Raw genomic sequence first — 27,377 nt, 5'->3', positions numbered from 1 at the left:
TCAAAGAAATAGAGTGCTTAATTTTACATTATTAATATGACACAAATCAAAATCAAGTAATTATCATCCGTTCAGTAGTTGATCCACACTACAATAGAAATTCTTCGCACCAACTTAAATTCAGTGTTACAAAAATTAAAGAATCCAAAAGTAAATTTACGAACTTGGATCCACAAATTTACAGGTAAACATGCTGATACCACTGTCATATATTTTCTATGTACAGATTGAGGGCTACAAAATAGTTCTGTGTGATGCCATAGTTTCTTTGTTGTACAGGTGTTACAAAGTTCGTTGAGTTTCTTGCTATCTTTGTCGAGGATGGGGTTGGTCTAGAGAAGAACTGCTCGAGTGAGAAGATGATTCTACGCTTTCAGACATCTCCACTTGTGTAGGGAGTAGTTTGAGGAAGCTACCTTGAATATGTGGACTTGGAATTGATGTTGAATCCATGTCTGTGCAACCAACGCATCAACCAAATTGTTATCCAAACAAATTAATTTGGAAAACAAAAAAGAGGAAAAAAATCATTACCAAACAAGGATTTAATTGTTGGCCTCTTTGACTTATTACTCTTTTTCTTCAGCTCAGCTGTACAAAAACGATTAGGAAGTTATAGATTATACGTAGATCAATCCATGGAATCGAATAAGATCTTACTGTTCTGTCTAATAAAATTAGACAAGCAAATAAATGAGAAAGAGAACCAACCGACGCCTGGAACTTGATGGTCATTTACGATTTCAAAATTTTTATAAGTATAGCCCACAAAGTTGACATCCTTCGACGGAAGCATCTGTATAATGAGAAGGAATACAATGAATATCACAATTAAACTTCAACAAAATATAGTCAAACTATTATCATATTAGCAAGATAACAATGATAAGTTAAGCTACAGGTAAATGGTATAGTTCATAGACACAGCACGAAAGAGACCAACATGAAGCACTAGACTTCCATGACAATAAATTTATCAAAAATAATATTGTTGATTCAAAGGAAAAAGTTGGGATCTTTTTAGAGGCTCCAACTCAAGTAAAATTGAAAAACAAAACTAAACGAATCGGTAACAAATATTCACTCATCTAAGATGATTCAACAATTTTAGAAATAAATTGACTCTGATTTACAAATATAAAATCCTACCAAACTATATATATATGCACCTAAAACTCATTCTCCTAATTTAGCGAGTATCAAATAAGAAGTTATAAATCTTTGACACCGAGAATAGAAATAAGAAGTTATAAACCTTTGATATTGAGAATAGGACAATTAGAAAATTTAATTATGAATTCAAAGTGCAAATTTGAAATTGATTCCTTGTCAACTTCTTTTCTTGTGCCGTTGTTTCTAAGCATACGGAACAATAGCTTCAGTAACTCTGTTTAACAATGTTTTTTTCATTATCTTTCCACTTCGTACGTCCCATCTAGTAAGAAATTGATTTGTTTCCTTTCTTTTTTGTCATCACTACTAACAAATAATAAAATGTCTGAGCTTTTATGGGGCAAAGATGATGTTCACATCAGCATAATATTTGCAAGGCGTGAAAGTAGTAACATTGATAGAATTTGCAAAAAGAGAGCGCTCATGACAAAGTCAATAGATTCATGTTCGAATGCTTTCAACAAATTAACATATTGTACAACTTGAAAATTGAGCTTTTGGTTTGATTGATAGAAACAAATAAAGAAACTAATTTAATTAATTGATAAACATTAAAGTCACAAGTAACAATAACATGAAATATGTCAATAAAAGCCTTGATTGATTTTCAAATTTTTAGGTTGATGCTTTGCACTTCTAGTTCATGATGTTTGTTTTGTTCAATTTTCTCTTGGCTTCTTGAATCATGCATAAGTTATAATTTATTAGCCTAAATCCAACATCATGTTTATGAATTTTTGAAAGGCGTCAAATAAATGAGAGGTTCTAAATTTATATCATCAATTGGTTCATCTAAGATGTCACTGGACTCTTAGAAAATGTTATCATAGTTTTGTCTAAAGTTGCATTAACAAGTGGTTCATCATGTTGTTACGAAGCTCTTCTAAAATGTCGTTAGAGAAATTTGCTTGGATTGAGTTATCAAAAGATGATTTTTTAACTGAACTCTTTATTTTCAATTAAAGTTTTTTGATTGTGAGTGAACTAGATGTTTTAGCTGAGTTTGATTCACTTAAGGAAGATTAATTTATATTAACATACTTATTATCTCTTAAAATGTGGGGCATACTTTTTCATCAATTCTTGTTTCATTTCAAGCTAATATATGATGGATTCTGCTCATCATGTAATAATGATTCTCGATACTTCGCCAAAATTCTTTGTAAATCCTATAAGTTTGTTGTTAGCAAATTGTGTTCCTTCAGATGAGGGCAACTTATATGAGTCACAATAGTTTTCAATGTCATCTAACCAATTTAGAATCTATTAAAGTTTGATCATCCATCAAAACTAAGTCTATCATGTCCAAGCCTACATCCATTATGATTTTTAGGAAAATAATTTGATTATTTTCTAGATATGGATAATTAGATTATGTGTGAGTGTGCATGTCATTCATGGAGTTATAAGTGTAAAAATAATTATTTGGATGGTTCGTTCTGAAAACCTTAGATTGCCCATGCATCATTTATGTGCTTTCATTCTGAAAAAAAAAAAATTGTAATAATTAACCATACGTTACCTTTCTCCACGGGCCAGACTTTGAAGAAGTTTGAACTGGCACTGATGTCTGCATCAAGATATAGTGACACATGTCATTTGAAGTATGCAAAAGGGATAAACTGATAAATGCTTTTCAAATAAATGATGTCGTGTTTTTGTTGTTACATTTAGCGTAATTTAAGAGTCCAACGAGCAACCTGGTACAAGAACTACCCCCCTTTTTCCAAAAACATCTAAGCAAATCTATCTGCTGGACATAGATTCTCAATACTGATTCCTTGGTCATTGGCATCTAAGTGAAGAGTTGCAGTGCTTTTCTTTGTTAACAAACAAGAACAAAGCCCTAAATTTCAAAGAGTACTCCACCATTTAGAGGTTGTTAAGGTTAACAACACAAGTTTCCAAGTGTAGATTTTTCATGAAAAGTTGTAGTGAAGAAGCAAAGGTGAAAAATATCAGAAAACAAAGGTAAGGACCGCCAAAGAAATTGGAGAAATTAACAAAAACTTAAAGCAGGCAAGCATCAGAATACTACAAGATACATTGGAAAAAAATAATTACAACGTCTTAGACCAAAGTCAAGTTTTCCTATTTCATACGAATTGACACTAAGGAACTCAATGCCTTGCACAAAGTAGAGTTTCCCTATTGCATATGGATTAACACTAAGGAACTCAGAATTGTTTGAGATTGTCATACCTCCTCAAACTTCTCAAAATTCTGAGTATCCAGCTCATCATTAACCTCCGGCTTAAAAGCAGCTTCCATTTGGTACAGTCTCTCCCATTGGATGCCTCTAAACCATGGGTGTGCCTGCAACTGACGATCTCTTAACAAATTCTGCATACATTTTATGAACTTGCAGCCAAAAACATCTCAAGTACACAGACCTTTATTTCATGGGCACCTTTTGTACCAAGTCTATGCTCTACATTACAGAGAAGTCTGCTTACAAGATCTTTAGCTTCTGCAGAAAGTTTTGCCTCTTCAGGGAACTTTAAGTGGTTTCTCCAATTTACAATCTGCAAGTCAGAAGTGAGCAACTATGACAAACGCTACAGTGACAATGCTTCTTATCATTTTTTTGGGGGGTGGTGGTTGGGAGAGGGAGGAGGGAGGGGCAGTAGAGAGAGAGAGAGAGAGAGGATATTATGACTTTGTCCATCCACTACAAACCCACACAGATAGGGCTACTAATATCTAACTGGGATAGCATGCCATTATGTCTACAGCAACCACCACATGTTACAATATGTACCATTCCACCCCTGTTGCAAAACTGAAACACCAAGTGGCATATCATCGGGATTGAGTTTAATGCTCACATCTAACCCCACTAGCTGCAATTTTAAGGAAAAAAAAAGTAAATCAAATCAGGAACCAGAAAACAAGGCCTTTATTAGAGTGTTCTTATCTCTCAGTAACTAAAATTTAGTGTTATATAAGGCCACAAATAACGACTCCTATTGAAAAAAGGAGGTTAACATATTTCTTAGTAGTTGTACCACCAAAAACTACGTGATAAAATATCACGTAGACATGAATCCGTCCTTAAGATATGAGGGTGGACAGAGAAGACATGCATCTCAGGATGAAAGCTCAAAACAGATAGGAGGACACAATTTGATTATTGTTTCTACCTTAAGATCTGGCTTTAGCTAAGACAGAACAAAAAATAGCAAAAATTTCTTAAGCATAAAAGCTCACGAATAAACCAGAGATCAAAAATTAGGTCATTCATTTCAAAAAACTATAGCATGGAAAAAGCTGCAAATTTCCATGACACTCGACAAACCTTTCTACATGTGGACATTGGATCTTCAGAATAAAATGGTGGATAGCCCACAAGCATCTCGTACATAATTGCTCCAAGTGACCACCTAAAGCAGAATGTAATCAAAACAATTAACCAAGAAATGTAACCACAACAAAGAAAACTTTAGAATCAAACCAGTCACACTCCATTCCATATCCTTTCTTGAGAAGAACTTCAGGAGCAATATAATCAGGTGTCCCAACAGTTGAGTAAGCCTGAACACAGTAAAGAACTTGCAACTAAATGATAATATGCTAACATAAAAAAATTACAAAAGTCCCTGTTATTCTTTAACAAACATGGAAACTAGTGGCAGGCCCCACAATTTAAGAACTGTTGGGTCCTTTATTGCTGATGCAAACTGAGTACAGGCAAAATGATGGTATACCACCGTTTTCGGCTAAATCGAGGCTAGAGTTAGACTCTATCTCTTTAGATGAATTTGCCCCACACATGGTGTTCACGGAATACGACAATTATCTTCCAAGATACAACGACTTTTATCTTGCGATAGCAGCACTGCAAATCGCAAGACCTCCGAACCGAGGAAGCTTCTTGAACTCTCCAATGCAAGAATGCAATGCTTGCTTTGCTTGGAAGGAAGTGAGTGAATGAATGAATGAGTATGTGAGAGACTTTATTTATAGTATAAGAACCTCTTGGTTCAATTAGATCTCATCCATCCATTTTAAAATGGGTGATGTAGATCGCATCCTTTCCTGAAAGGCATACTACCTCTTCATTAGATGCACCCTTTAATCATCCAAAAGGCATTTAAATCTTTTTGATTATTTTTCCATTTATAATGTCTAACAATCCCCCACATAAATGAAAAATAATGCATGCATGTTATCACCTAAGGAGAGTTCAATCGATAAGTTAATGCACCGGGAGAGGTAGCTTGTGGCTTTGAACCTTCCGTAGTGGAATGCTATCGAGCATACTAGGCTGCGCAGTGAACGTGATATCTTGAACTGCTCTGCTGTTTGTGTATACTAAGACAATAACACTCACACAAAGATTTATCTCACTTACTTTGGGTTCTCATGGTTGGTTCCGTTTTGGACATGGATACCATCTTGGATTCATGAGTGTTTCATTGAAACGGCCAGTTTTCACACTCACAAAGGTGACACTTCTATCAAGAGTATACTACCATACTCCACCTTATAAAGGTATAGAAGTCATTAAAAACATAAGCTTAACCTCACTACATGTGGTAGGACAGCACAAGTTCATCCTAGGATTGGGATAGAGATAATGATAATATATCTCGTGTGCTGTAACACAACTTCTATAACTTCGTTGTCCCATTGAACCAAGATCTTGGCATCTCCAGTCAACAAGGTTGAGTTACCGCTACAGTCGTTTTTAGTTGTAGATTTTTAATCTCATTCCTCTCGATGAGCAGTATACTTGATCTCGACTTAGCCCCTTCGTAAGAGGATCTGCCAAATTATATATGGACTTGACATAGTTGATTGCAATTACTCCGTTCGAGATCAACTGCCTAATGGTATTGTGTCTACGACAAATATGTCGAGACTTACCATTATACATACTACTCTGTGCCCTTCCAATCGCCGATTGACTATCACAGTGTATAAGTACGACGGGCACAAGTTTCGTCCAGCTCGGAATATCTTTCAAGAAATTCCGCAGTCATTCAGCTTCTTCAGCTGCTTTGTCTAATGCTATAAACTCGGATTCCATAGTTGATCGAGCTATGCATGTCTACTTTGTGGATTTCCAAGATACCGCTCCTCCACCGATTGTAAATACATACCCACTAGTGGATTTGGAATCTTTTGTATCTGATATCCAATTAGCATCACAATATCCCTCTAAGACAACGGGATACTTTCCGTAATGTAATCCATAGTTCATAGTATATTTCAAATATCTAAAAACTCGTATCAATACTTTCCAATGGGTGTCATTTGGATTACTCGTAAAACGACTCAGCTTGTTGACCGTACAAGCAATATCCGGTCGTATGCAGTTTGTGAGATACATCAAGCTGCCTATTATCCGAGAATATTCCAATTGCGATATGGGCTCACCATGATTTTTCACTAAGTGTTGACTTAGATTTCACTGTAGAGAGATCGTTCACATTGAACCTTTTCAATACTGACTCTACATAATGGGATTGTGTCAAAACTATCCCATCGAATGTCCTGAGAATTTAATTCCCAATATAACATCTGCTAGACCGATGTCTTTCATATCGAAATTCTTGGTCAACATTTTCTTTGTACTCATGATTACCTCATGATTACTGCCCATTATAAGCATGTCGTCTACGTATAGACAGATCATTACATGACCTTCAGGTGTGTTTTTGATATAAATGCATTTGTCACATTCATTTATTTTGAATTCGTTTGACAGCATTATTTTGTCAAATTTTTCGTGCCATTGTTTAGGCGCTTATTTAAGTCCGTACAACGACTTAACAAGTCGACACACCTTTTCCTCTTTTCCTGGAACTACGAACCCCTTGGGTTGCTCCATATTTCTTCTTCCAACTCACCATTTAAGAACGCAGTCTTAACATCCATTTGGTGTATTTCAAGGTCATACAGTGCTGTGATGGCTATCAGCACTCGTATGGATGTAATCCTTGTCACCGGTGAGTAGGTATCAAAGTAGTCAAGGCCTTCCTTTTGCTTATACCCTTTGGCTACAAGTCTCGCCTTATACTTGTCAATTGATCCATAAACTTTATACTTGCATTTTAGTATCTACTTACAACCTAATGGTTTGGTACCAGAAGGAAGGTCTACTAGTTCCCAGGTATGGTTATTCATGATGGACTCGATTTCATTATTGATGGCTTCTTTCCACATTGGGGCGTCAGGACTAGAGAGAGTTTCGCTTAATATTCTTGGGTCTGGCCCGAACGATTTCTCAACTCTAGCTCGCTTGCTCCGATGTGGCTCTTCGCTTTGATTGTCAATAGTCCTTTTACGACAACTAAGTTCAGAAACGTCATTTTCGTTAGAACTTCCGTTGTTATCACTTTGAACGTTTCCCTTCTTATTTGGGAATATGTTTTCAAAGAATATCGCATTCCGAGATTCTATGGTTGTTCCCACATGAATATCAGGAATGTCTGACTTGTGAACTATGAATCGATATGCACTACTGTTATGGGCATATCCGACAAATATCGCATCGAACGTTTTAGGTCCGATCTTTACTTGCTTTGGCTTAGGTACTTCGACCTTTGCTAAGCACCCCCATACCTTTAGGTATTTGTACGATGGCTCGCGGCCTTTCCATAGTTCATATGGTGTTTTATCGTTTTTCTTGTGAGGGATTTTGTTGAGAATGTGGTTTGCTGATAGTATAGCTTCCCCCCACAAGTTCTAAAGTAAGCCTGAATTTATCAACAAGGCATTCATTATTTCTTTTAGTGTCCGATTTTTACGTTCGGCAACACCATTTGATTGAGGCGAGTAAGGCGCCGTTGTTTGATGAATAATGTCAGATTCTGAACAAAACTCATCAAACGATGCACCATATTCTCCTCCTCTATCACTACGAATTATTTTAATTCGTTTATCAAGTTGATTTTCAACTTCTGTTTTATAGGTTCTGAAAGCTTCTAAGGCCTCATCTTTACTTCTTAAAAGAAGAACATAACAGAACCTCATACAGTCATCAATAAAAGTAATAAAATACTTTTTACCTCCTCTAGTATGCACAAATTTTAAGTCACATAGATCACTATGTATTAACTCTAGAGGAGTCGTTGACCTTTCCACCGAATGAAAAGGTAGTCTCGTCATTTTTGCTTCCACGCACACTTCACATTTGTGGGTTTCGTCAACATTGACGTTTGATAATAAATTTAACTTGACGAGACGTTTTAGAGTATTATTATTGACATGCCCAAGTCGATCATGCCACAAATTAAAACACTCAACAACATAGCTAGAAGCTTTTATTTTATTACCATCAAATTCACGGTGTACAGTCATTACAACCATTTTGAACAGACTCTGTTCTAAGTACCCTTTACCTACGAATACATCATTTTTCGTAAGTACAAAGTTGTTTGACTGGAACACTAGTCTGAAACCGGCCTTAACAAGTGTTGATCCAGAAACTAGGTTTTTCCTAATGTCAGGAACATGGAGCACATCAATGAGCGTTAGCTCTTTCCCAGACGTCATTTTCAGAACAACTTTCCCGAGTCCGACAATCGGGGATGTCATGGAATTGCCCATATAGAGCTTTCTTCCACTTATCGGAGTATACTCGGAGAACATCGCCTTATCAGAACAAATATGACGGATTGCTCCAGTATCGATCCACTACTGCTTTGGGTTATCCACCACCGTGTTGGCTTCAAACACGGCCGCAGTGAAATCCAATTCCATGTCGTCAGAAGTTACAACTTGGTTCGCAGCATCCTTCTGACTCTTGGTTGGTTTCTTCGGGCGTCTGCAATCCTTGGACATGTGTCCTGGCTTTTCGTAGTTGTAGCATGTGCCCTTGAATGTCTTGTCTTGAGCATTCTTTTTGGATTGCTTCGGCTTTTTGGCTTTTAGCTCAGCCAGGTTGGACATCTCGTCGACTGCCTGCTTCGTTCATCTGAAGTTGGACATCTTTCGATTATCTTCCTCTATTCGTACCCTCAGGATTAGGTCTTCAAGTCTCATCTCCTTTTGCTTGTGCTTTAGTTAATTTTTGAAATCCTTCCACGACAGAGGGAGTTTCTCGATTACAACGGCTACTTTGAACGACTTGTTCAACTTCATGCCTTCGGCATCCAGATCATGCATTATCAGTTGCATGTCTTGGACTTGAGATGTTACGCTCTTGGAATCCAGCATTTTGAAATCCAGAAACCGGCCGACGATGAATTTCTTCAACCCGGCGCTTTCAGTTTTGTATTTTTTTTCAAGTGACTCCCATAGAGATTTTGCCGTCTCTATTGAACAATACACGTTATACAACGCGTTGTCCAATGCATTAAGAACGTAGTTACGGCACAGGAAATCTCCGTGTGACCATGCATCGCATGCAACGTTACTATCGGAATTACCTTCCGTAGCGGCTGGCGGGTCTTCATGCAAAAACCGTACGAGGTTTAATGTTGTCAGGTAGAACAGCATCTTCTGCTGCCATCTGTTGAAATCGGCTCCGTTGAACTTTTCCGGCTTCTCTCTGGTTGGAACAGCGATTGGAATGTCGTTGATTCCAGCCATCAGTTTGCACGAAGAAAATTCGTCTTAAAAATGTTGGGTCCTTTATTACTGATGCAAACTGAGTGCAGACAGAATGATAGTATACCACCGTTTTCGGCTAAGTCGAGGCTAGAGTTAAATTCTATCTCTTTAAGACGAATTTGCCCCGCACACGGTGCTCACGGAATATGGCAATCGTCTCCCAAGATACGACTTTTATCTTGTGATAGCAACACTGCAAATCGCAAGACCTCCGAACCGAGGAAGCTTCTTGAACTCTCCAATGCAAGAATGCAATGCTTGCTTTGCTTGGAAGTGAGTGAATGAATGAATGAGTATGTGAGGGACTTTATTTATACATATGAAAGGGTATAAGAACCTCTTGGTTCAATTAGATCTCATCCATCCATTTCAAAATGAGTGATGTAGATCACATCATTTCCTAAGAGGCATACTACCTCTTCATTAGATGTACCCTTTAATCATCCAAAAAGCATTTAAACCTTTTAATTATTTTTCCATTTATAATTTCTAACCAGAACCAAACATAGAGGAGAATTACTCTGCAAGACTACAATATGCATGTACTTGGTATACTAATAGCATGGTAGAGTGAGTCAAATATGTATAAAGAAATACAATGATTCCAATCATATCTAATTAGCGACTCTGAATGTTACCAGCATCCGTCTATTCTTTTGCCAATGTTGTAGTTGCTCCTGTTGAGTACGTCTTGGAGCAGGAGAAACACTAGACCGCCTGTCATCCAAATTTCCTCCTGGTTGATATTCAGGTTCATTAAGATTTGGAAAACTACTACTATCCAGAGGTTTACACAACCCAAAATCAGAAAGCTTCATATGTCCATGTCGGTCCAACAATAGGTTATCGGGTTTGATGTCCCTTCGAAGATAAATCCATGGTTCAGCAACTAAGTGCTGTTTATAAAAAAAGAGCATGCACACAACTGGAAGAAGCATACCTGTGAATGTAATTGTGCTTATGAATAGATTCAATAGCTAAAACAGTTTCTGCCACATAAAATCTGGCCTCATCCTCCGTCAATGTATCCTTGCGCATGAGCAGAGTCATCATGTCACCCCCGGGAAGATACTCCATGATGAGATATAAATATTCATCATCTTGAAATGAGAAGTAGAGTTTAACAATGTAGGCACTGTCCACCTCTGCAAGTAGGTTTCTTTCAGCTTTCACATGTTCCACCTACAATTCACATGTAAATAGAAAACTAAATTGTTGAAATAACCAACAGAACAGATAAATGAGCATGAAAATTACCTGACCCCTACGAAGCATTTCAGATTTCTTAAGTTTTTTCATTGCATAGACATGTCCAGTTGTTTTCTCTTTACATATTCTGACCTGCATGAAAACCTGATCAGTCATCCAATCAAATTAATTTCTGGGATAGTCCAATTTAGTTGGCAGACATCATTTGGCTAAAGAACAATTTAAAGACATATTCTATAGGTACTGATCATGCACAAGAAAATAATATCAGCATGTGTCATTTATGTTAACAGCATGATTTTAAATCTTGAATCGACGAAATTTTTCATTACACCCACTGAACAGCATGCAAGAAGATCTAAAACCCCAGCACAAAAAAGGATGAGTTCTTCCACAGCTTGCCTTCATCACAAGCATCCTTTTGCGACCCCGAGCTTATTCCATGAGGATGAAACCCTTTTGTCAAGACACAAGCGTATCCACTTTCATCATGAGTGTCACAAGAATCATCAACCTTCCACTTGAGCTGCAAGCTCCTTTAGTGACCTGGCACGATCCTATACATGAGCCACGTGCTCCTTCTGCGGCTCAATGCAACACTATATTTGAGCTGAGAGCTCTTTTCACTACCTAACACAAATGTCTACCGAAGTACCAACCGAAATGGAATTGTACAATCCTAAAACCGTATCATTCTAGTTAGAGGAAAATACTTCGGCATGGATCCGGCTCGAGAGTTAGACCTTGGTTAGAAGTACTTGAAAAAAAAAAACATGTTTTTTTTTTTTCCTTGACAATCCTTTCCATAGTCCAATTAGTAAAATTCAATACTGAATTAAAAGTGTTGATTGTTAGGGATTGAGGTAGGTTTGTAGGAGGCACAGATAAGCAAATTTTGCAAGTAGAATAAGGCCCTATTTGGTCGAAAGGATAGATAATTGGGTAGATGACTTAGCTTATCTGTTTGCTTGCGCATTTGGACACCCATCCATTCAGTTTGAATAATAAATCACAGGATGGATAACTAGATTAGGGAAACAACATTAATACCCTCCTCAGCAATAACTGCTTTCTTCTCTTCTCTCCCACAACATCAATCAACTTTAATGCAACAATTCATAGCTAATTCATAGAATGAATAATATTTATTCTTATAAATGCAAACAGAAAAAAGAAACATTTTTCCTAGCAATGGTTTTTAGATGCTGAATTCTAGAGAAGAGCAGCATGCTGAATTCTAGATGACCAAATCATCATATTCTATATGAGTAGTGTGCTAGAACTTAAATATGAATCACATCATGAGCAACACACCAGATTATGGATGAGTATTGTATCGTTACTCTGAAGGTGAGCCTTGGAGCAACGGTAAAGTTGTTGCTTTGTGATCAAAAGATCACGGCTTCGAATCCTAGAAACAACCTCTTGCAAAAAGCAGGGTAAGACTGCGTACAATGGATCCTTCCCCGAGACCCCGCATGGCAGGAGCTTCGTGTATCGGGCTGCCCTTTTATTGTATCGTTACTCTAAACGAGCAGGACGTGATCAGAATGGCATGAGTATAATACGACCAGAATGCACAGCCAGAATAGTACAACCTAAATGTGGCTAGGGAGAAGATTGACATGGGTATTGTAATATGGGAACTACAGCATCGACTGTGTTATAAATAGGTAAGTCCTCATCTTCCCTTTCATTGAACTGCCCGATCTCAGTATGCCCCTATCTGGAATAGGAGGGATGTATTGGGATCTTTTTTACTTCAACTTATATTTTCTAATTGATCCATCATTCCAACCAAACAATTGAAGGATGGAGATGGCAATCCATCCATCCACTTAACCATTCATCCTTCCACTTATTCATCCAAATGAACAGATCTAAACATGCAAAATTAGTAAGCTTCTTGTTCCTCATATATCCTATTTTGTGTTACTAGTATTTACTTATGTCTACCTAACCTCCATTGAACACAATAGAAACCATATCAAGCTAATGAAGCTACGATTTTTTTAATCCAAACAGACACAGTGATAGATTTAGGTGGCCAAAAAAGGTTTTAAAAAACTTAGGAATTTACCTCTCCAAATGCCCCCCTCCCAATAATAGTCAAAAGTTCAAAGTCATCCGCACCCATTTTATGTCTTTGAAGGCGCATATATTCTGTTTCTTTTGTCTCTAAATTCTTCAAAATGCTATTTTGCACTTCCTCAGGAACTTCTGAATCAGCAAGCTTCCTCTCCAACATCCAGCGTCTGAAATTGTCATTGAATTAAATGGAAAAGAATATGAGGTGAATAAAATCCACATTCAAGGTATATACTTATATGTAAAATTAGTTTCATAATCAGAAGGCATATGCAGCCATGGTCATGGTTTCATACTCGTGTCCAATAAAAACTAAAAAGGAACCTTCAAGACACAAGCATCACATGATAAGTGTATCCCAACTATTTAGAGTCAGCAATATGGATCTCGTTTCACCATTGAGCTATATGTAGGACCATCTAATTTACTTAGTTTTCTTTCAATTACGATAACAGGATTTTTTTTTTCTCTCTGACATAAAAGCAAAAATGGATTAACTAATACAGCCAATGGTCAAGTAGAGAAACAATAAAGGCAATCTGTTAAACCACTTGCCAGTTGACTATACTCAAGTATACCAGCTCAAGAAACCTTTTTAATTCAAAGAAATCATCATGTTGTTTTTCTTTTAGCTAGTGATGTGCGTAGGTTATATATGTGTTTAGGCATATTTTCACGCACATCTACTCCATGAGCATAATCTATGTTTATTGCACCTTATTTCATTATTATATAATATTTCCATTATATTTGTTCGGAGATCTACTCTTTGCACGTCATTTGGAGAAAAATGGAGCAAAGAAGCACATTGGAGCAAATATAGAGAAGACCTGCAACTTGGTCGTGCCCCCTGGCACGACCGTGTGCCAACCCAAGGGCAAGTCGTGCCCCATAGGCACGGCCGTGTTCCCCTTACAGAGTTGATTCAGTGGCTGGTCATGTCAAATGGCATGGCTATGCCCCCTCACCCATGGCCACTCATGCCATGGTCATGACAATTAGAACAGTCGTGTCTCTCCACCCAAGGCCATTCACACCACAGTCATGCCTCAAGGCACGGCCATGTGGCGGAGAACCGTGTCGTGCGTAAACGGGGCTGTGTTGAATCTGGGCAGACTGCAGACTGATTTTGAAACGGCCATAACTTTGCACTCGGTTAGAGTTACAAGTTGTTTCTTTATACAAAAATATAACTAACTTCAAGATCTACAATTTTGCTTTAGGTTCAACAAAGAGAAATCGTGGTTTAGCCGTGCTAAAAGGAACGGTAGGGCCGCCATCCTCGGCTGCATCACATCCTCCGCCTAGACTATAAACCAAACTTTGAATCATCATAACTTTCAACTCGATTGGAGCCACGGCTCGATCCAACTATCAAAATGTAGATAATTTCAAGGACTACAACTTTGGTTTAGAGTGAAATACGAGAAAACCAGGTTTAAAGGGTAAAAAACTTGTTTTACCGAACCTCTGTAATCCTGGCTAATCTGGGCAGTTGGAGGAGGTATAAAAGAGTCAAGAACCTCATTCTTTGACTCATCTTTGGCTTGGGGCTCCACCCCATTCCTTGGAGAAGGATTCTCCCCCTTGGGGAAGCCCTAGATCTTCCATCTTCACCGATCCGTCCACCTCCGGAGCAAGGATTGCAAGTAAGAAGACCGACAATGCATAGATAAGCATTCCTCTCTTCTTTATCTTGTGTTTTAGATTATAGGATGCTTAATTTCTTGTCTCTTATTTGTAAATCCTTTGTAGATTCTTTCGATCTAGGATATAAGAAGTAACTATGATGTGACGTGATATATGAACTATGTATTTGGACATTTTCTTATTCGATGAAATATTTATTTCATGTTCTATGTGTGTTATGTCTTCTATGTGTTTGATGAAATGTGTGAATGATGTAAACATATAGATGTGTATTAATTGTTCACCTCGTAGAGGGGTTACTCCAGATTGTATGATCGGAGGGCCCCAGTGACAAGGGTATCCCTTTAACCGGACATCTAGGGGATCGCCTTGAAAGGGAGGATGATTCTCCACAAGGAAGCATCTAATTAGGATTAATGGGTTATCTCTAATCCTATGTTAATAAGTGCCTTGTGTAATCTAGTGAAGTTACCTCTTCTACTTAGTGGCATCGGATACCACTAGGGGTAGCACTCCAACATGACCGTCGCGGGGTGTGTCAGTATTTAGTTAGACTTCAAACCAAACTCCTAGACTCATTCCTCCAATTACTCTTTCCTTCTCTCTACTCTCTTTTCCCTCGCTCACTTGCGCTCTCTCTTTTCCCCTCTCTCTCCTCTCAATCTCTCTTCCTAGCGTTTGTGAACCATATTTCAATTGTCTAGATAATTCGTTGTACGAAGTTAACTAGTGCTTAATCAACAATCCCTGTGGGATCAATATTTTATTACTTGGCGACAACCATGAACTTGTGGATTGTACACATCAAGTTTTTGGCGTCGTTGCCAAGGACTATTTTCGATTAACATTAGTTTATTAGCATATGAGTCACTCTAGACATTTTTCTTTTTCTTTCCTTTTTGCATTTTCTTTCTTGTTTTTCATTATGCACTTCCCTTCTTGTTTTTAAATTCTGTATGTATTTTTAAAATCAATTTAAAAATTGGTCGAGTGTCTTGATTATTTTATATCTCTTATATCCATGTGCTATGTGATGATTACTCACTGTGTCTTGTGAATTTAGTGTCATTATTTCAGGTGAGACTGGCAATTTTCTTTAGTCATGGATTGGTATTCTTGACAACCTGGAGGCTTAAATGCAAAGAATAATTTGGATGACGAGCAAATGTCGAACACTGCAAGGTATGTGGTAGTCTAACCCATCCGAGTGCCATGTGCCACCTCTTTCGAAATGAAGTTGGCCCTTCCACAGCACCAATTGATGATCCATGTAAGGTTTGTGGCAGCTCATCCCATCCAGCTGCTATATGTCACTTCTTTCAAAAAGCTGTTAGCTCTTTCCCAGAACTTCAAAATCTATTCCAACCTGTACAACAAGACATATATGATTCAGTTTCTAGTATTTCTAGCTATGACTAGAGAGATCGTTAGACTCAGAATTTTCAACCCCAAGGAGAACGAGACCTACTTCAACACTACAATCAAGATGGGTTGGATCATCAAAATTTTGATTTTAACTTTATTCAAAGTGTTAAGCAGTTTTCTCAAGCAAATCAGACTCCATCAGAATTTTAAGATGATTTACTATCAGATGGACCACATCAGTTGCAACTTAATGAGGTGACTGACTGGGAGAACCCAAGACTCAGATATTCCTACTCCCAGTCAGATGAAGACCAGTATCGCGTAGCGTTGGTTCATAACGTTTTTGTCTTATCCTCGCGTAGCATAAATAGCGAAGCGTATAGCGCAAGCTTTTCGTGCACGTCAATGTTTAAATTTAAAATAAAATAAAATATACTTATATAAGTAAAATAAAAATAACATAACCTAAAATTAATCATAATAATTCATTACATGTCAAAATATCCCATAACAATAATTTAAAAAGTCTTATAATTAAAACAACATAACCTAAAAATAATCAGTATCATTCAATTCTATCTCACTATCATCATCAATAGTGTCTATGGTTGGAAAATTTCCACTATCAAAAGTTGTTGGAATTACTCCTTCATAATTTTCAGCATCAAGATGATTATCTTCCACATCAACAAGACTCAACCTTGCTTGTTTGTCTTTGCTTCCACCTATTATATAAGAGATACGACATTTGAGAATCAATTATAGGTGAAGTAGATATAAATACATAATTTGCATATGCTTAGTGATTACTTGAATTTTCAACAACTCTTTTTTTTGAATTCGTAGGAGGAACTTCAACTATATCCTCAACATCTTCGATTCACTTATTTGAGTCGAAAAGACTTTCAAAGGTAGCCGACGGCACACTCACAATAGGATCACTTTCAAATAATTCATCATCTTCAAGCCATTTAGTAGTTACGGGGAGAATTGGACCTTCTTTCTCAGTTATCCATTCATCATCCGAATTAATTTCATCAACTACAATGGGATCAATCTTGTCTCTCCTCCTAATGCTTCTCTCCCTAAGCTTGAAGTTATATTTCACAAACACCAACGCATTCAACTTTACATGTTCAAGTCTATTTCTCTTTTTTGTATGAATCTAATATTACAAAGAAGAAAACATATATATATAAATTAAAAATAAACAATGATATGAAAATTATAAAACAATTAAAATTCAAGTAAAGCTAGAAACATAGAATACTCACCGATTCAAAAGTGCTCCAATTTCTTTCCCATCCCGAAGCACTAAAAGTGAGACCAAGCACTCGAATTGCAAATGTAGTAAGCTCGGGTGTCTTCCAAAACGTTCCCACCACGAGACTAATAAGTAATAACATTAAAAAAAATTACAAGAATGTATATAATTTTAAAATATGAATGCTAGTATAATTTTACAAGAACGGTTACAAGAAGAAAATTTTACCCAGAGTTCGCAACATTCTTGTTCGTTTTGCTATTGGAGTTCCAAATTCTCCTTCAACTTTATTATACAAGTGCAATTGGATGTCTACTTTAAGACGATCATCAGAAGACAACATCCTATCCATGCAAGTATACAATCCATCTCTAACTTCATCACAATCAGAAAATCTTTCTTCATAACGCAATTGCTGGTTCAAATAGTACCCGGCCGATGATGAAGTTGTGGAGTCCATCGTGAATCAATTTTTTTCCAAATAGGCTTGTATTTTCTGTCAACTCCCCCACAATTAAATTTTATTGTCTCTTTTATTTCTGATGAAGGGGAGCCTTGGCGCAACGGTAAAGTTGTTGTCATGTGATCAAAAGGTCACGGGTTCGAATCCTGAAAACAGCCTCTTGCAAAAAGCAGGGTAAGGTTGCGTACAATGGATCCTTTCCCGGGACCCCGCATGGCGGGAGCTTCGTGCATCGGACTGCCCTTTTTTTTTGTCTCTTTTACCTTATCCATAAGTTCATAATATATCTCATGGCCGATCTGTCCTCCAAATCAACTTCCCTTAACACACTTACAAGAGAAACAATACTCTTAACACAAAATGCAACATGTGGCCAAAAGTTAATAACAATTCTCTTCACGACCTTCCCCTGAGTTGTTTGAGATAGTGGTGAACTAACTCAATCTTCGGAAGCAAACATTTGTTCAAGTGGCCTTTTAACCTTATACATACTCTGAAGAGTGAGAAATGGAGTAGCAAAGCGAGTAACAGCGGGACGGAGAATTTCTTTACCGTTTGTATACTTTCCCATCAAAGAAAGTATAGTCCCATGACCATAAAGGAACTTTACAACCATCTTAGCTTGCTCAATTGTGTCAGAAAAAATCTTCAACTTTGCAATATCCTCCAACATTAGATCAATGCAATGCGCCGCACAAGGTGTCCACCAAATTCTATGTCTAGTCTCCATAATTTTTTTCCCCGCCTTAATGCAATTCGAAGCATTATCCGTGACAATTTGAATTACATTTTCCTCTCCCACCTCATTAACAACATCATCAAGATATTTAAAGATCAATTCCCCATTTTTAATAGAAGTTGATGCATCAATAGATTTCAAAAAGAAAGTGACGGCGGGACTATTTACCAAAAAATTAATCAAACTTCTATTCTTTCCATCCGTCCAACCATCGGACATAATAGTGCATCCATATTTTTTCCATGCTTTTTTATGCCCCTCATATATTAGGTTGATGCCATCAACCTCAGCTTTAAGTATCCAAGTTCTTAACCCATGCATTAAAGGAGACTTGAACCCTCTTCCATATTCCGCAATGCCCTCAACCATGGGCAACCAATAAGGATCATTCACAACATTAAACGGAAGTGCAGCAGAGTAAATAAAACGACCAACTCTTCGCTTCACATCAACTAGTAAATCTTTTTTGTATATCGAATTTAAGGTTGTTTGTCGAGGTTCGGAACTAACAAATCCATGAAGGGTACCTTTACCTTTTGATTCACCACTACCAGAACATCCAATTGAATTTCCCCCACACTTCCAACTTTTGATGATTACGTACTCATACTCTGGGACCTTCACCAATCTCTCGTAACAATTCGGTTTGTTTGCTTTTAGACGCTCTAATTTTGTCAAGTGATTCTCTAATCTCTTTCTTAATATCATCCGAAACACTAACACAAAGTGCAACCCCTTTATGAGTTTGAGCTAAATGTTCCTTCAAGCGAGTAATTCCTCCATTCAATATATGATGACAAAATTTGTACCGAACAGATTTTTCCCCTTCATTGTGATAACAATACTTCCAACCAATATCCTTTTTATCTTTTTTTGAAAAATTTGTAGACATTGCAAATTCTAACCAGACAATCAAAATCCTAGAAAAACAAAAGAAAAAAATCAGAACAAATAATTAATTAATTAGAAAAAAATGGGAATCAATCTAGGCATCTAGATCGATCATTGGATCGATCCTGTGATCGATCAAGATCCTTTCTGTTCGAACAGAAAGGGTCTGGATCGATCACTGGATTGATCCAGGGCGTCTGGATCGATCCAGTGATCGATCCAAAGCATCTGGATCAATCCAGACCCTGGATCGATCGATCCAAATACCCAACTTCTGGAAATCACGAAATCTTTGCTCCTTTGAGAAAAAAAAAATGAAAAAACGAAGAAAACGAAAGGAAGGTGAAAAGCTTACCTCCAATCACTGTCCCTCGCCGCCGCTCACAGGTCACTGCTCGCCGCTCGCCTTGTCGCCCGCCAATCACAGATCACTGCTCGCCGCCGCTCACAGGTCTCTGCTCGCCGCTCGCCTCTCGCAAGTTGTCGCTCGCCGATCGCCGCCTATCGCCTCTGCCCTACCTAGACGGTCACGATTCGACTCGCCTTTGCCCTACCTATTGTGTAAGCAATTTGCAATTATAGCGCCCGCTATAGGCCGCTAAGTCATGATAGCGCACGCTATGTGCGCTATCTACGCTTTTGTCCCGAATAGCATGGGCTATTCGGGACAATCACTAATCAGCGAACGCTGCAGAGCGCTCGTTGATCGTAGCGCGCGATAACGAGCTATATAGCGCGCTATTCGCCGCTATTGAAAACCCTGATGAAGACCAAACTACAAGAATTAGAAGAGTTCTTGGGGCAAGAGGGGATCTTGTTTCTCCAATTCCTACAACAAGTTGATGTGTTAAGTTCAAATTCGGAGCCTCGGTTGAATGATGATTTGGAAGGGATGGAATATAAAGATGAAGGCGACTATGATCATGATTCTGTAGCTCTAAAGGACCCCTCTACTGCTTTGAATGGTGATGATGTATTTTATGATACTCCGGACACTGATAGGACCATTAATGCATCTTCAACCAATCTTGCTGTTGTTCCTTTTGCAACTTCTGATAATACATACTTGATGGATGATGGGATCATTGAAGAGGCAGATGTTGATATTAGTGTGCAGCCCTCCAAGTGGGAAGTGATGGATACTCAAAGACCCTGAGGTTGGACACTCCCACTTTTGCCTATACCTAATTTGCTTCAGAACAAGACCTTAACATCAACTGTGATCACCACGCTCTTAGCCTGGGTACTTCAAGTGAACCTTCTCCAACCGTCCAAAAGAATCTTTAAGGAGAAGAAGGAGAGAGCAATTCCTCAAGTTGTGTTTCCCACAATGAAAGCTCCCTCCACATTATGGGTCATTAGCCGAAAAGTCTGGAGGTATCTCACTCCAGCAAGATCACGATTTAAGTGAACCAAATGAGGGGTCAAACTACCTAAAACAAGCGCTTCTTGGGAGGCAATCCAAGTTCTTCAATCTTGTTTTCATTTTACTTTTAGTTTCTTTCTAGTTTTCTTTTCTTTATTCATAATAACCCAAGTCTTCTACCTAATTTTTCTTATCTATCTTCTTTTTATGGGATTCAAAATTGTGATGGAGTGCAAATCACTAGAGATGACAATTTTCCGCGTGGGTTCGGGGCCCCGCGGGGAAAACCCGAAATGGGGATGGGGATCCCCGATTTTTCGGGGATGGGGCGGGTATGGGAATACCATCCCCATCCCCGAACCCGCCCCAAATATTATTATTATTAATATTAATAAATAATAATAAGATTTTTTTTAAAGTATTAATAATATTATTATTATTAATATTGATATTAATATTATCATTAATAATAATGATAAAATAATAATAATAAAATAATTAAATATGAGGATGGGGCAGGAATGGGGATTTGATCCCCGTGGATTCGGGTTCGGGGAATCTCCGAACCCGAAAAAATGAGGACGGGGCGAGGATGGGAATGGCAAACCCGCCCCCGCCCCGCCCCATTGTCATCCCTACAAAGTATCTTAAAAACAAGAATGTTTCAATCATTTGGAGCTCATCACTTAGTAACTGCTCTTACTTCAAAATCTCCTCCGTATTATATTTCTAGTTTTTATTGGGATAATGAAAAATTTAAGTCGGGGGATGTGTTGGGTTATAGTTTAGTTTTTGTACATTTCTTTTTGCATAATAAAATTTTCTAGTTGCATCATTTATCACATCATAATTGTTTGTTCCTTAATATAAAATACTAGCACACTTATTCTAGATTTTATGTGGTTTATGAGTTCCTTATGATACTAGTATGTTTAGTGATCTATCGTCTTCTATCTATGATAGCATGAAGTGAGCAATGGTTTTACTATAGAAGTTTGAGTGTTGGCCTTGTTTTAGGAACTCTTTACACTTGCCTAATTTTGATGGTAGATAACCCTGAAAATAGTTATGTTCATAGAAATGGACTAGTACTTGTGTTTCTAAAGTAACCTCTTAATTGCATTTTGATTACTGGATAATCTCAGATCATGGCAACTCACTTGAAAAAATCAAAATCCCTGTATTTGCATTTATATATTTACTTTTGTATTAGTCCTACACCTTTAAAGCACTAAAAAAAGAAAAAAAAAACATCATATGAATAAAGGATTTAAAACAGTTATCGTGGAAATTAACAATTTACCCCTTTGAGATCGAGTTAGGTTACTGGGAAATAAATGTTTTATTTCTCTTGATTCCGAGTAATCCTTTGAGACCTTGTGTAGTTTTAGAGATATGAACCATGCATATGGCAGATAAGTCTATCGCCAGAAGCATAAGGAACATAGTTTTATGATGACTTGACTAGGCTTAGGGATTGAAACATGAAAAATTTAGGTCACTATTGCACTTAACACGGAGAATTATTTCTTAAGCCATATTCAAACAACTTTTGTATCTTGATCACCAATGAAATCATTTGATAAAATTAGATTGACTTGCTTGAGATTATGATGCACTATTTAGCCATTGGAGTCTAGATTGCAGTTTTTGCTTGAGGACAAGCAAAGGTTTAAGGCTTGAGGTGTGATGTGCTGAGATTATATATATTTTTAGGCATACTTTAATGCACATCTACTTGTATTCATGAGTATAATTTATATTTATTGCATCATATTTCATTATGTTATATTTCCATTCTATTTGTTCGAAGATCTACTCTTTGCATGTTTTTATTGACAGAACGTCATTTGGAGCGAAAATGGAGCAAAGAAGCATATTGGAGCGAATATAGATAAGACCTGCAACCTGGTCGTGCCCCTTGGCATAGTCGTGTGCCAGCCCAAGGGTAGGCACGGTCATGCCCCATAGCACAGCCATGCCTCCCACGAGAGGCCAATCGAGGGGCGGCCGTGTGAAATCACACAGCCGTGTTCACCTTACACGGTTGATTCGCTGGCCATACCAAATGGCACGGTCGTGCCCCTCACCCGTGGCCATTCACGTCATGGTCGTGCCAATTGGAATGGCCATGTCTCTCCACCCGAGGCCATTCATGCTATGGGCGTGCCTCAAGGCATGGCCGTGTGGTGGAGAACATGAGAGGGTCGTGCCGCATGAAAATAGGGTTGTGTTGAATTTGGGCAGACTGAAACGGCCATAACTTTGCACTCGGTTAGAGTTACGAGCTGTCCTTTATACCAAAATGTAGCTAACTTCAAGATCTACAACTTTGCTTCAGGTTCAACAGAGAGAAATCATGGTCTAGCCGTACTAAAAGGCATGGTCGTGCCTCCCATCCTCGGCTGCATCACACCCTTCACCCTCCGCCCAGACTGCAGACCAAACTTTGAACCATCATAATTTTCAGCTCGGTTAGAGTCATGGCTCGATCCAAATATCAAAATGTAGATAATTTCAAGAGCTACAATTTTAGTTCAAAGTGAAATACGAGAAAACCGAGTTTAAGGGGTGAAAAAATCCATTTTACCGAACCCCTATAATCCTAGCTAATCTGGGCAGTTTGGAGGAGATATAAAAGAGTCAAGAACCTCATTCTTTAACTCATCTTTGGCTTGGTGCTCCGCCCTCATTCCTTGGGAAGGGTTCTCCCCCTTGGGGGAGCCCTAGATCCTCCATCTTCACCGATCCGTCCATCTCTAGAACAAGGATTGCAAGCAAGAAGATCAACAACGCATAGATAAGCATTCCTCGCTTCTCTATCTTGTGTTTTGGATTATAGAATGCTTAATTTCTCATCTCATGTTTGTAAATCCTTTGCAATGGAGTAGATTCTCTCGATCTAGAAGGTAGGAAGTAACTATAATGTGATATATGAACTATGTATTTGGACATTTTCTTATTCGATGAAGTGTTTATGTCATGTTCTATGTGTGTTGTGTCTGTTTGATGAAATGTGTGAATGGTGTGAACATGTAGATGTATATTGATTGTTCACCCCGTAGAGGGGATACTCTAGATTGTATAACCAAAGGGCCATAGTGACAAGAGTATCCTTTTAACTGGATATCTAGGATATCGCCTTGAAAAGGAGGACGATTCTCGATAAGGAAGCATCTAATCAAGCTTAATGGATTATCTCTAATCCATGTTAATAAATGTCATATGTAATCTAGCGATTGTATGATCGAGAGTCCTAGTGACAAGGGTATCCCTTTAACCGGACTTGGTAAGTTACCTCTTCTACTTAGTAGCATTGGATACCAATAGGGGTAGCACTCTGACATGACCATCGAATGGTAGTGTCGATATTTAGTTAGACTTCCTACATGTGCATAAGGATGGAGGTAAGGAGATGAACAATGTATAGGGACATTAACTAGCATCATAATGAAACTGAACTCCTAGAATCATTCTCCCAATCACTTTTTCCCTCTCTCTACTCTCTTTTCCCTCACTCACTTGTGCTCTCTCTTTCCCTCTCTCTCTCTCTTCTCTCAATCTCTCTTCCTAGCGTTTGTGAACCACATTTCGATTGTCTAGATAATTCGTTGTGCAAAGTTAACTAGTACTTAATCAACAGTCGTGTGGGATTGATATTTTATTACTTGACGACAACCGTGCACTTGCGGATTGTACACATCAGCTAGTTAGTGGGTAGAGAACAATTATTGACAAGTTTACATAAGTTGTAACTATTAACTATTAGCGTAGTTAGTGAACTAGCTTGAGTGAGATAATAAGCTATTCAGTCTGATGAGAATGCTAGAATGACCTGAAATGCATGCTTTTAAGTAATGATAGAATTAAGGTTTAATGATCCATTGAGAAAAATAAGAATACAAAAATGGAAAAAGGAGGTGAGGTAAAAATGGACATGAGAAAGGTAGGGAAATGAAGTGAGGAAAACAATTTCTGTCCCCTCAAAATTGATCCATCCAAAAGGATGCACATCGCTGCCACCTCACAATCGCTCATAGCTGCAGGATGCCTCAGTCTTTGCCCCAACTCTGATCCCTGTCTTTTGTTGTGTTCCAAGGAAATTTATATTTGCTCGCGGTTATCATCACTTTAAGGAAACACGATCTAAGGGCATTCCTACTTGGCAAAAGAGAAAAAGGTGGAGGGAAGGGGAGAAGAAAAGCACCATTGTCTGTTTACTTTGGTGGACAGGCAAAATGGAGAAAGGTTAGGAGGAATTTGGGCATTCTTCCACCCAAAATCAGTCTACTAAAAATTGGGTACATGATGAATGATAGAAGACAACAGCCTCACATCTGACTTTAATTTGGCCTTCCATCTTCCTCCCTATGTCTTCTCCTCCTCCCATTTGAACAACTTGATGGATCATTAGTTCCCTCTTCTGTCCCTGCCCTCCTCCCTCCTCTTCCTCTTCCTCCCCCTTTTGCCTTCCTTTCTTTTCCCACCTCATCCATCTGAGTACACATAGCTTAACAATCGAATGGGAGTTTGAATTTGATAAATGCATGGTTCAGATCCTACATCACGGAAACTAGAATAATAACTCTATAGGGAAGCCACCCCAATCCAGTACACTTAGAGAAGTAAGAGGATAGTGGTGATGGGTTTAGTAGAACTTGGAGATCAATAGTTTCAGACGACATAATTCTTCAAGACCCGAATTTCTGATGCCATAACAAACACCTAAGGCGGAGAAGTTTAGACAGATTTTCTTTTTTAAATGAAAATTATCACCTTTCTTTGCGATCTTGCAAGGACTTCATCTGAGCCTTGTAATGGTTCTCAATATACTGCTTTGCAGCGGCGACCTTCTTCTTAGTAACATTTGAAGGTGCATCGTCAACTGGAGGCTTCTGCATATCCCTCGCACTTCCAGGTTCCTTCCTAGTAAGTCCGGGTTTGACCTTCTCCCTAGGTTGTAATCTCTGAAACCAGCTTCTCGCAGAATCCATATCGGATTACACGCACAGTCACTCCGAGGTTGCTATTCCGTATCAGTAGACTGAATCAACGAAAGGCAACGCATTATCTTCGCATTCAAAGAAATAGTTCTTTAGAGTTCGTCATGTGAAAATTCAAAATTCAAACTAAGCAAAACTAGATTGGAACGAAAACGAGGCATAATTATGAACAGAAATAAAAGCCCACGACAGATCATAAATTACCACCCTAAAATGAAATCTAAACCAAAATGCAACAAAATCTATGTGCTTACAGAGTTCCCTAAAGCCGACATGAAAGTCACAATTAGAAAAAACTAAATGCCCACTGCCTCCTAATTTCCCTTCTACAATACAAAAAAAAAAACTCTAAATATTAAAACAAATTTCAGAAATTTCGACACTAATTGACCGCAATCCACTAGAAAAAAACGCGCAAAAATGGATAGCTCTAGAGCGGCACACGCACCAACCTAGATTTGCAACTCCTTGACGGATTGGAAGACTTTTCGCCCTCGCTCACCACAATGATTCGATCTTAGCGGCGTCGCGTCGCTTTGATTCTCTGCAACTAACGCCTCCGTCCGCTTTCTGTCCACCTTCTTCCTGCCACGACGGGATCAACACAACAACACAAGACAGGTACATTTAGACATCATTACGGCACAACTAGCTAAGAGACCTTTCATTATCTTATGGTAGTTTTGCGCGCGAGTCCCTTATATCTGTATAATTCTCATTACAACTTCGGGTACAAAATACATTTAAAAAAGAGAGAATTGTAAAGTTTATGGATGGCAAATATTTAAATTTATTTAACAATTCAAATAAATTTATTATTTATTAGTTCACAATTAACTTTATAAAGTTATTCAAAATTTTCCTTCTTAATTGCGATCTTATAGTTGATTTTTTTTGTCAAAATTGTTAATTTATCAAATAAATATAATAATTTATTTAACAAGTATCGTATATTTTAAATCTAGAACCTTTTAACTTGATACAAGTGTATTTTCTATATTTTAAAAATTGTTGAAGGTCGTGCCTGTAAAATAGAACGAATTTTACTGAAATGTAAATTTTAAAATGTTAAAGGGCATGGCTGCGAAAGGGACTACTTTTCTTTTTTGCGCCTTCACGGGGAGAACTCCATTGTTTGATTGGGAGCGTTCGGCAAGGCCACCTGAATTGTCTAAAATACCCTTATTTCTTTGCCCAGACAAGAAGAGAAGCTGAATCGGGGTGGGACCCGCAAAGACGCGTGTGGCGGGACCGCAGCGGCCGCGTACCCGTAGGATCGAATCGAACTGGTCCTGACGCACTCCGGTTTATTTAAGAAAGAAGGCAAAAAAAAACCAAGAGGACGAGGCGGAGCGATTGCCTCAACGTCCGGTTTATTTTTTAAATTCTCTGCGGTCTCGTTAGTTACTAGAACTGTCGGCCGGACCGGATGCACTCACATCCTGTTTGCTGCATCCGATAAATGATAATTTAATCTTCAACAAATTAATTAATAAAATTAATGTTTATATATATACCCTGATTTTGTTGCATCCACGTATTTAAGTAATGATTTGACTGATATTGATTAGTCAATAGCTAGTTTCATTGATGTTGACGTTGGT

General features: G+C 38.1%; 1 protein-coding gene across 3 annotated transcripts; it reads right to left on the bottom strand.

Moving 5' to 3' along the window:
- Window positions 1-26,431, bottom strand: LOC122037940 (serine/threonine-protein kinase 38-like). Of its 3 annotated transcripts, none has more exons than XM_042597435.1 (14): window positions 26,222-26,431; window positions 25,547-25,814; window positions 13,025-13,199; window positions 10,993-11,076; window positions 10,676-10,917; window positions 10,374-10,596; window positions 4,628-4,707; window positions 4,472-4,556; window positions 3,567-3,698; window positions 3,376-3,489; window positions 2,696-2,743; window positions 712-796; window positions 535-591; window positions 1-455 (listed from the first exon to the last, which is right to left on the bottom strand). In XM_042597435.1, exons 2-14 carry the CDS (start codon window positions 25,762-25,764, stop codon window positions 307-309), a joined length of 1,692 nt encoding a protein of 563 aa, XP_042453369.1. In that variant the 5' UTR covers window positions 25,765-25,814; window positions 26,222-26,431; the 3' UTR covers window positions 1-306. The 3 variants fall into 3 exon arrangements, with proteins under 3 accessions (XP_042453369.1, XP_042453368.1, XP_042453367.1); XM_042597434.1 differs by having other exon boundaries at window positions 26,226-26,431; XM_042597433.1 differs by lacking the exons at window positions 25,547-25,814; window positions 26,222-26,431 and adding exons at window positions 17,322-17,436; window positions 17,540-17,708.
- Between the last annotated feature and the right edge of the window lie 946 nt (window positions 26,432-27,377).

The sequence above is a fragment of the Zingiber officinale genome, chromosome 1A (genome assembly GCF_018446385.1).
Source record: "Zingiber officinale cultivar Zhangliang chromosome 1A, Zo_v1.1, whole genome shotgun sequence".
In the NCBI taxonomy this organism is placed as follows: Eukaryota; Viridiplantae; Streptophyta; class Magnoliopsida; order Zingiberales; family Zingiberaceae; genus Zingiber; species Zingiber officinale.
The sequence above is the reverse complement of the archived record's forward strand: the minus strand, read 5'-3'. Positions and strand labels throughout refer to the sequence as shown.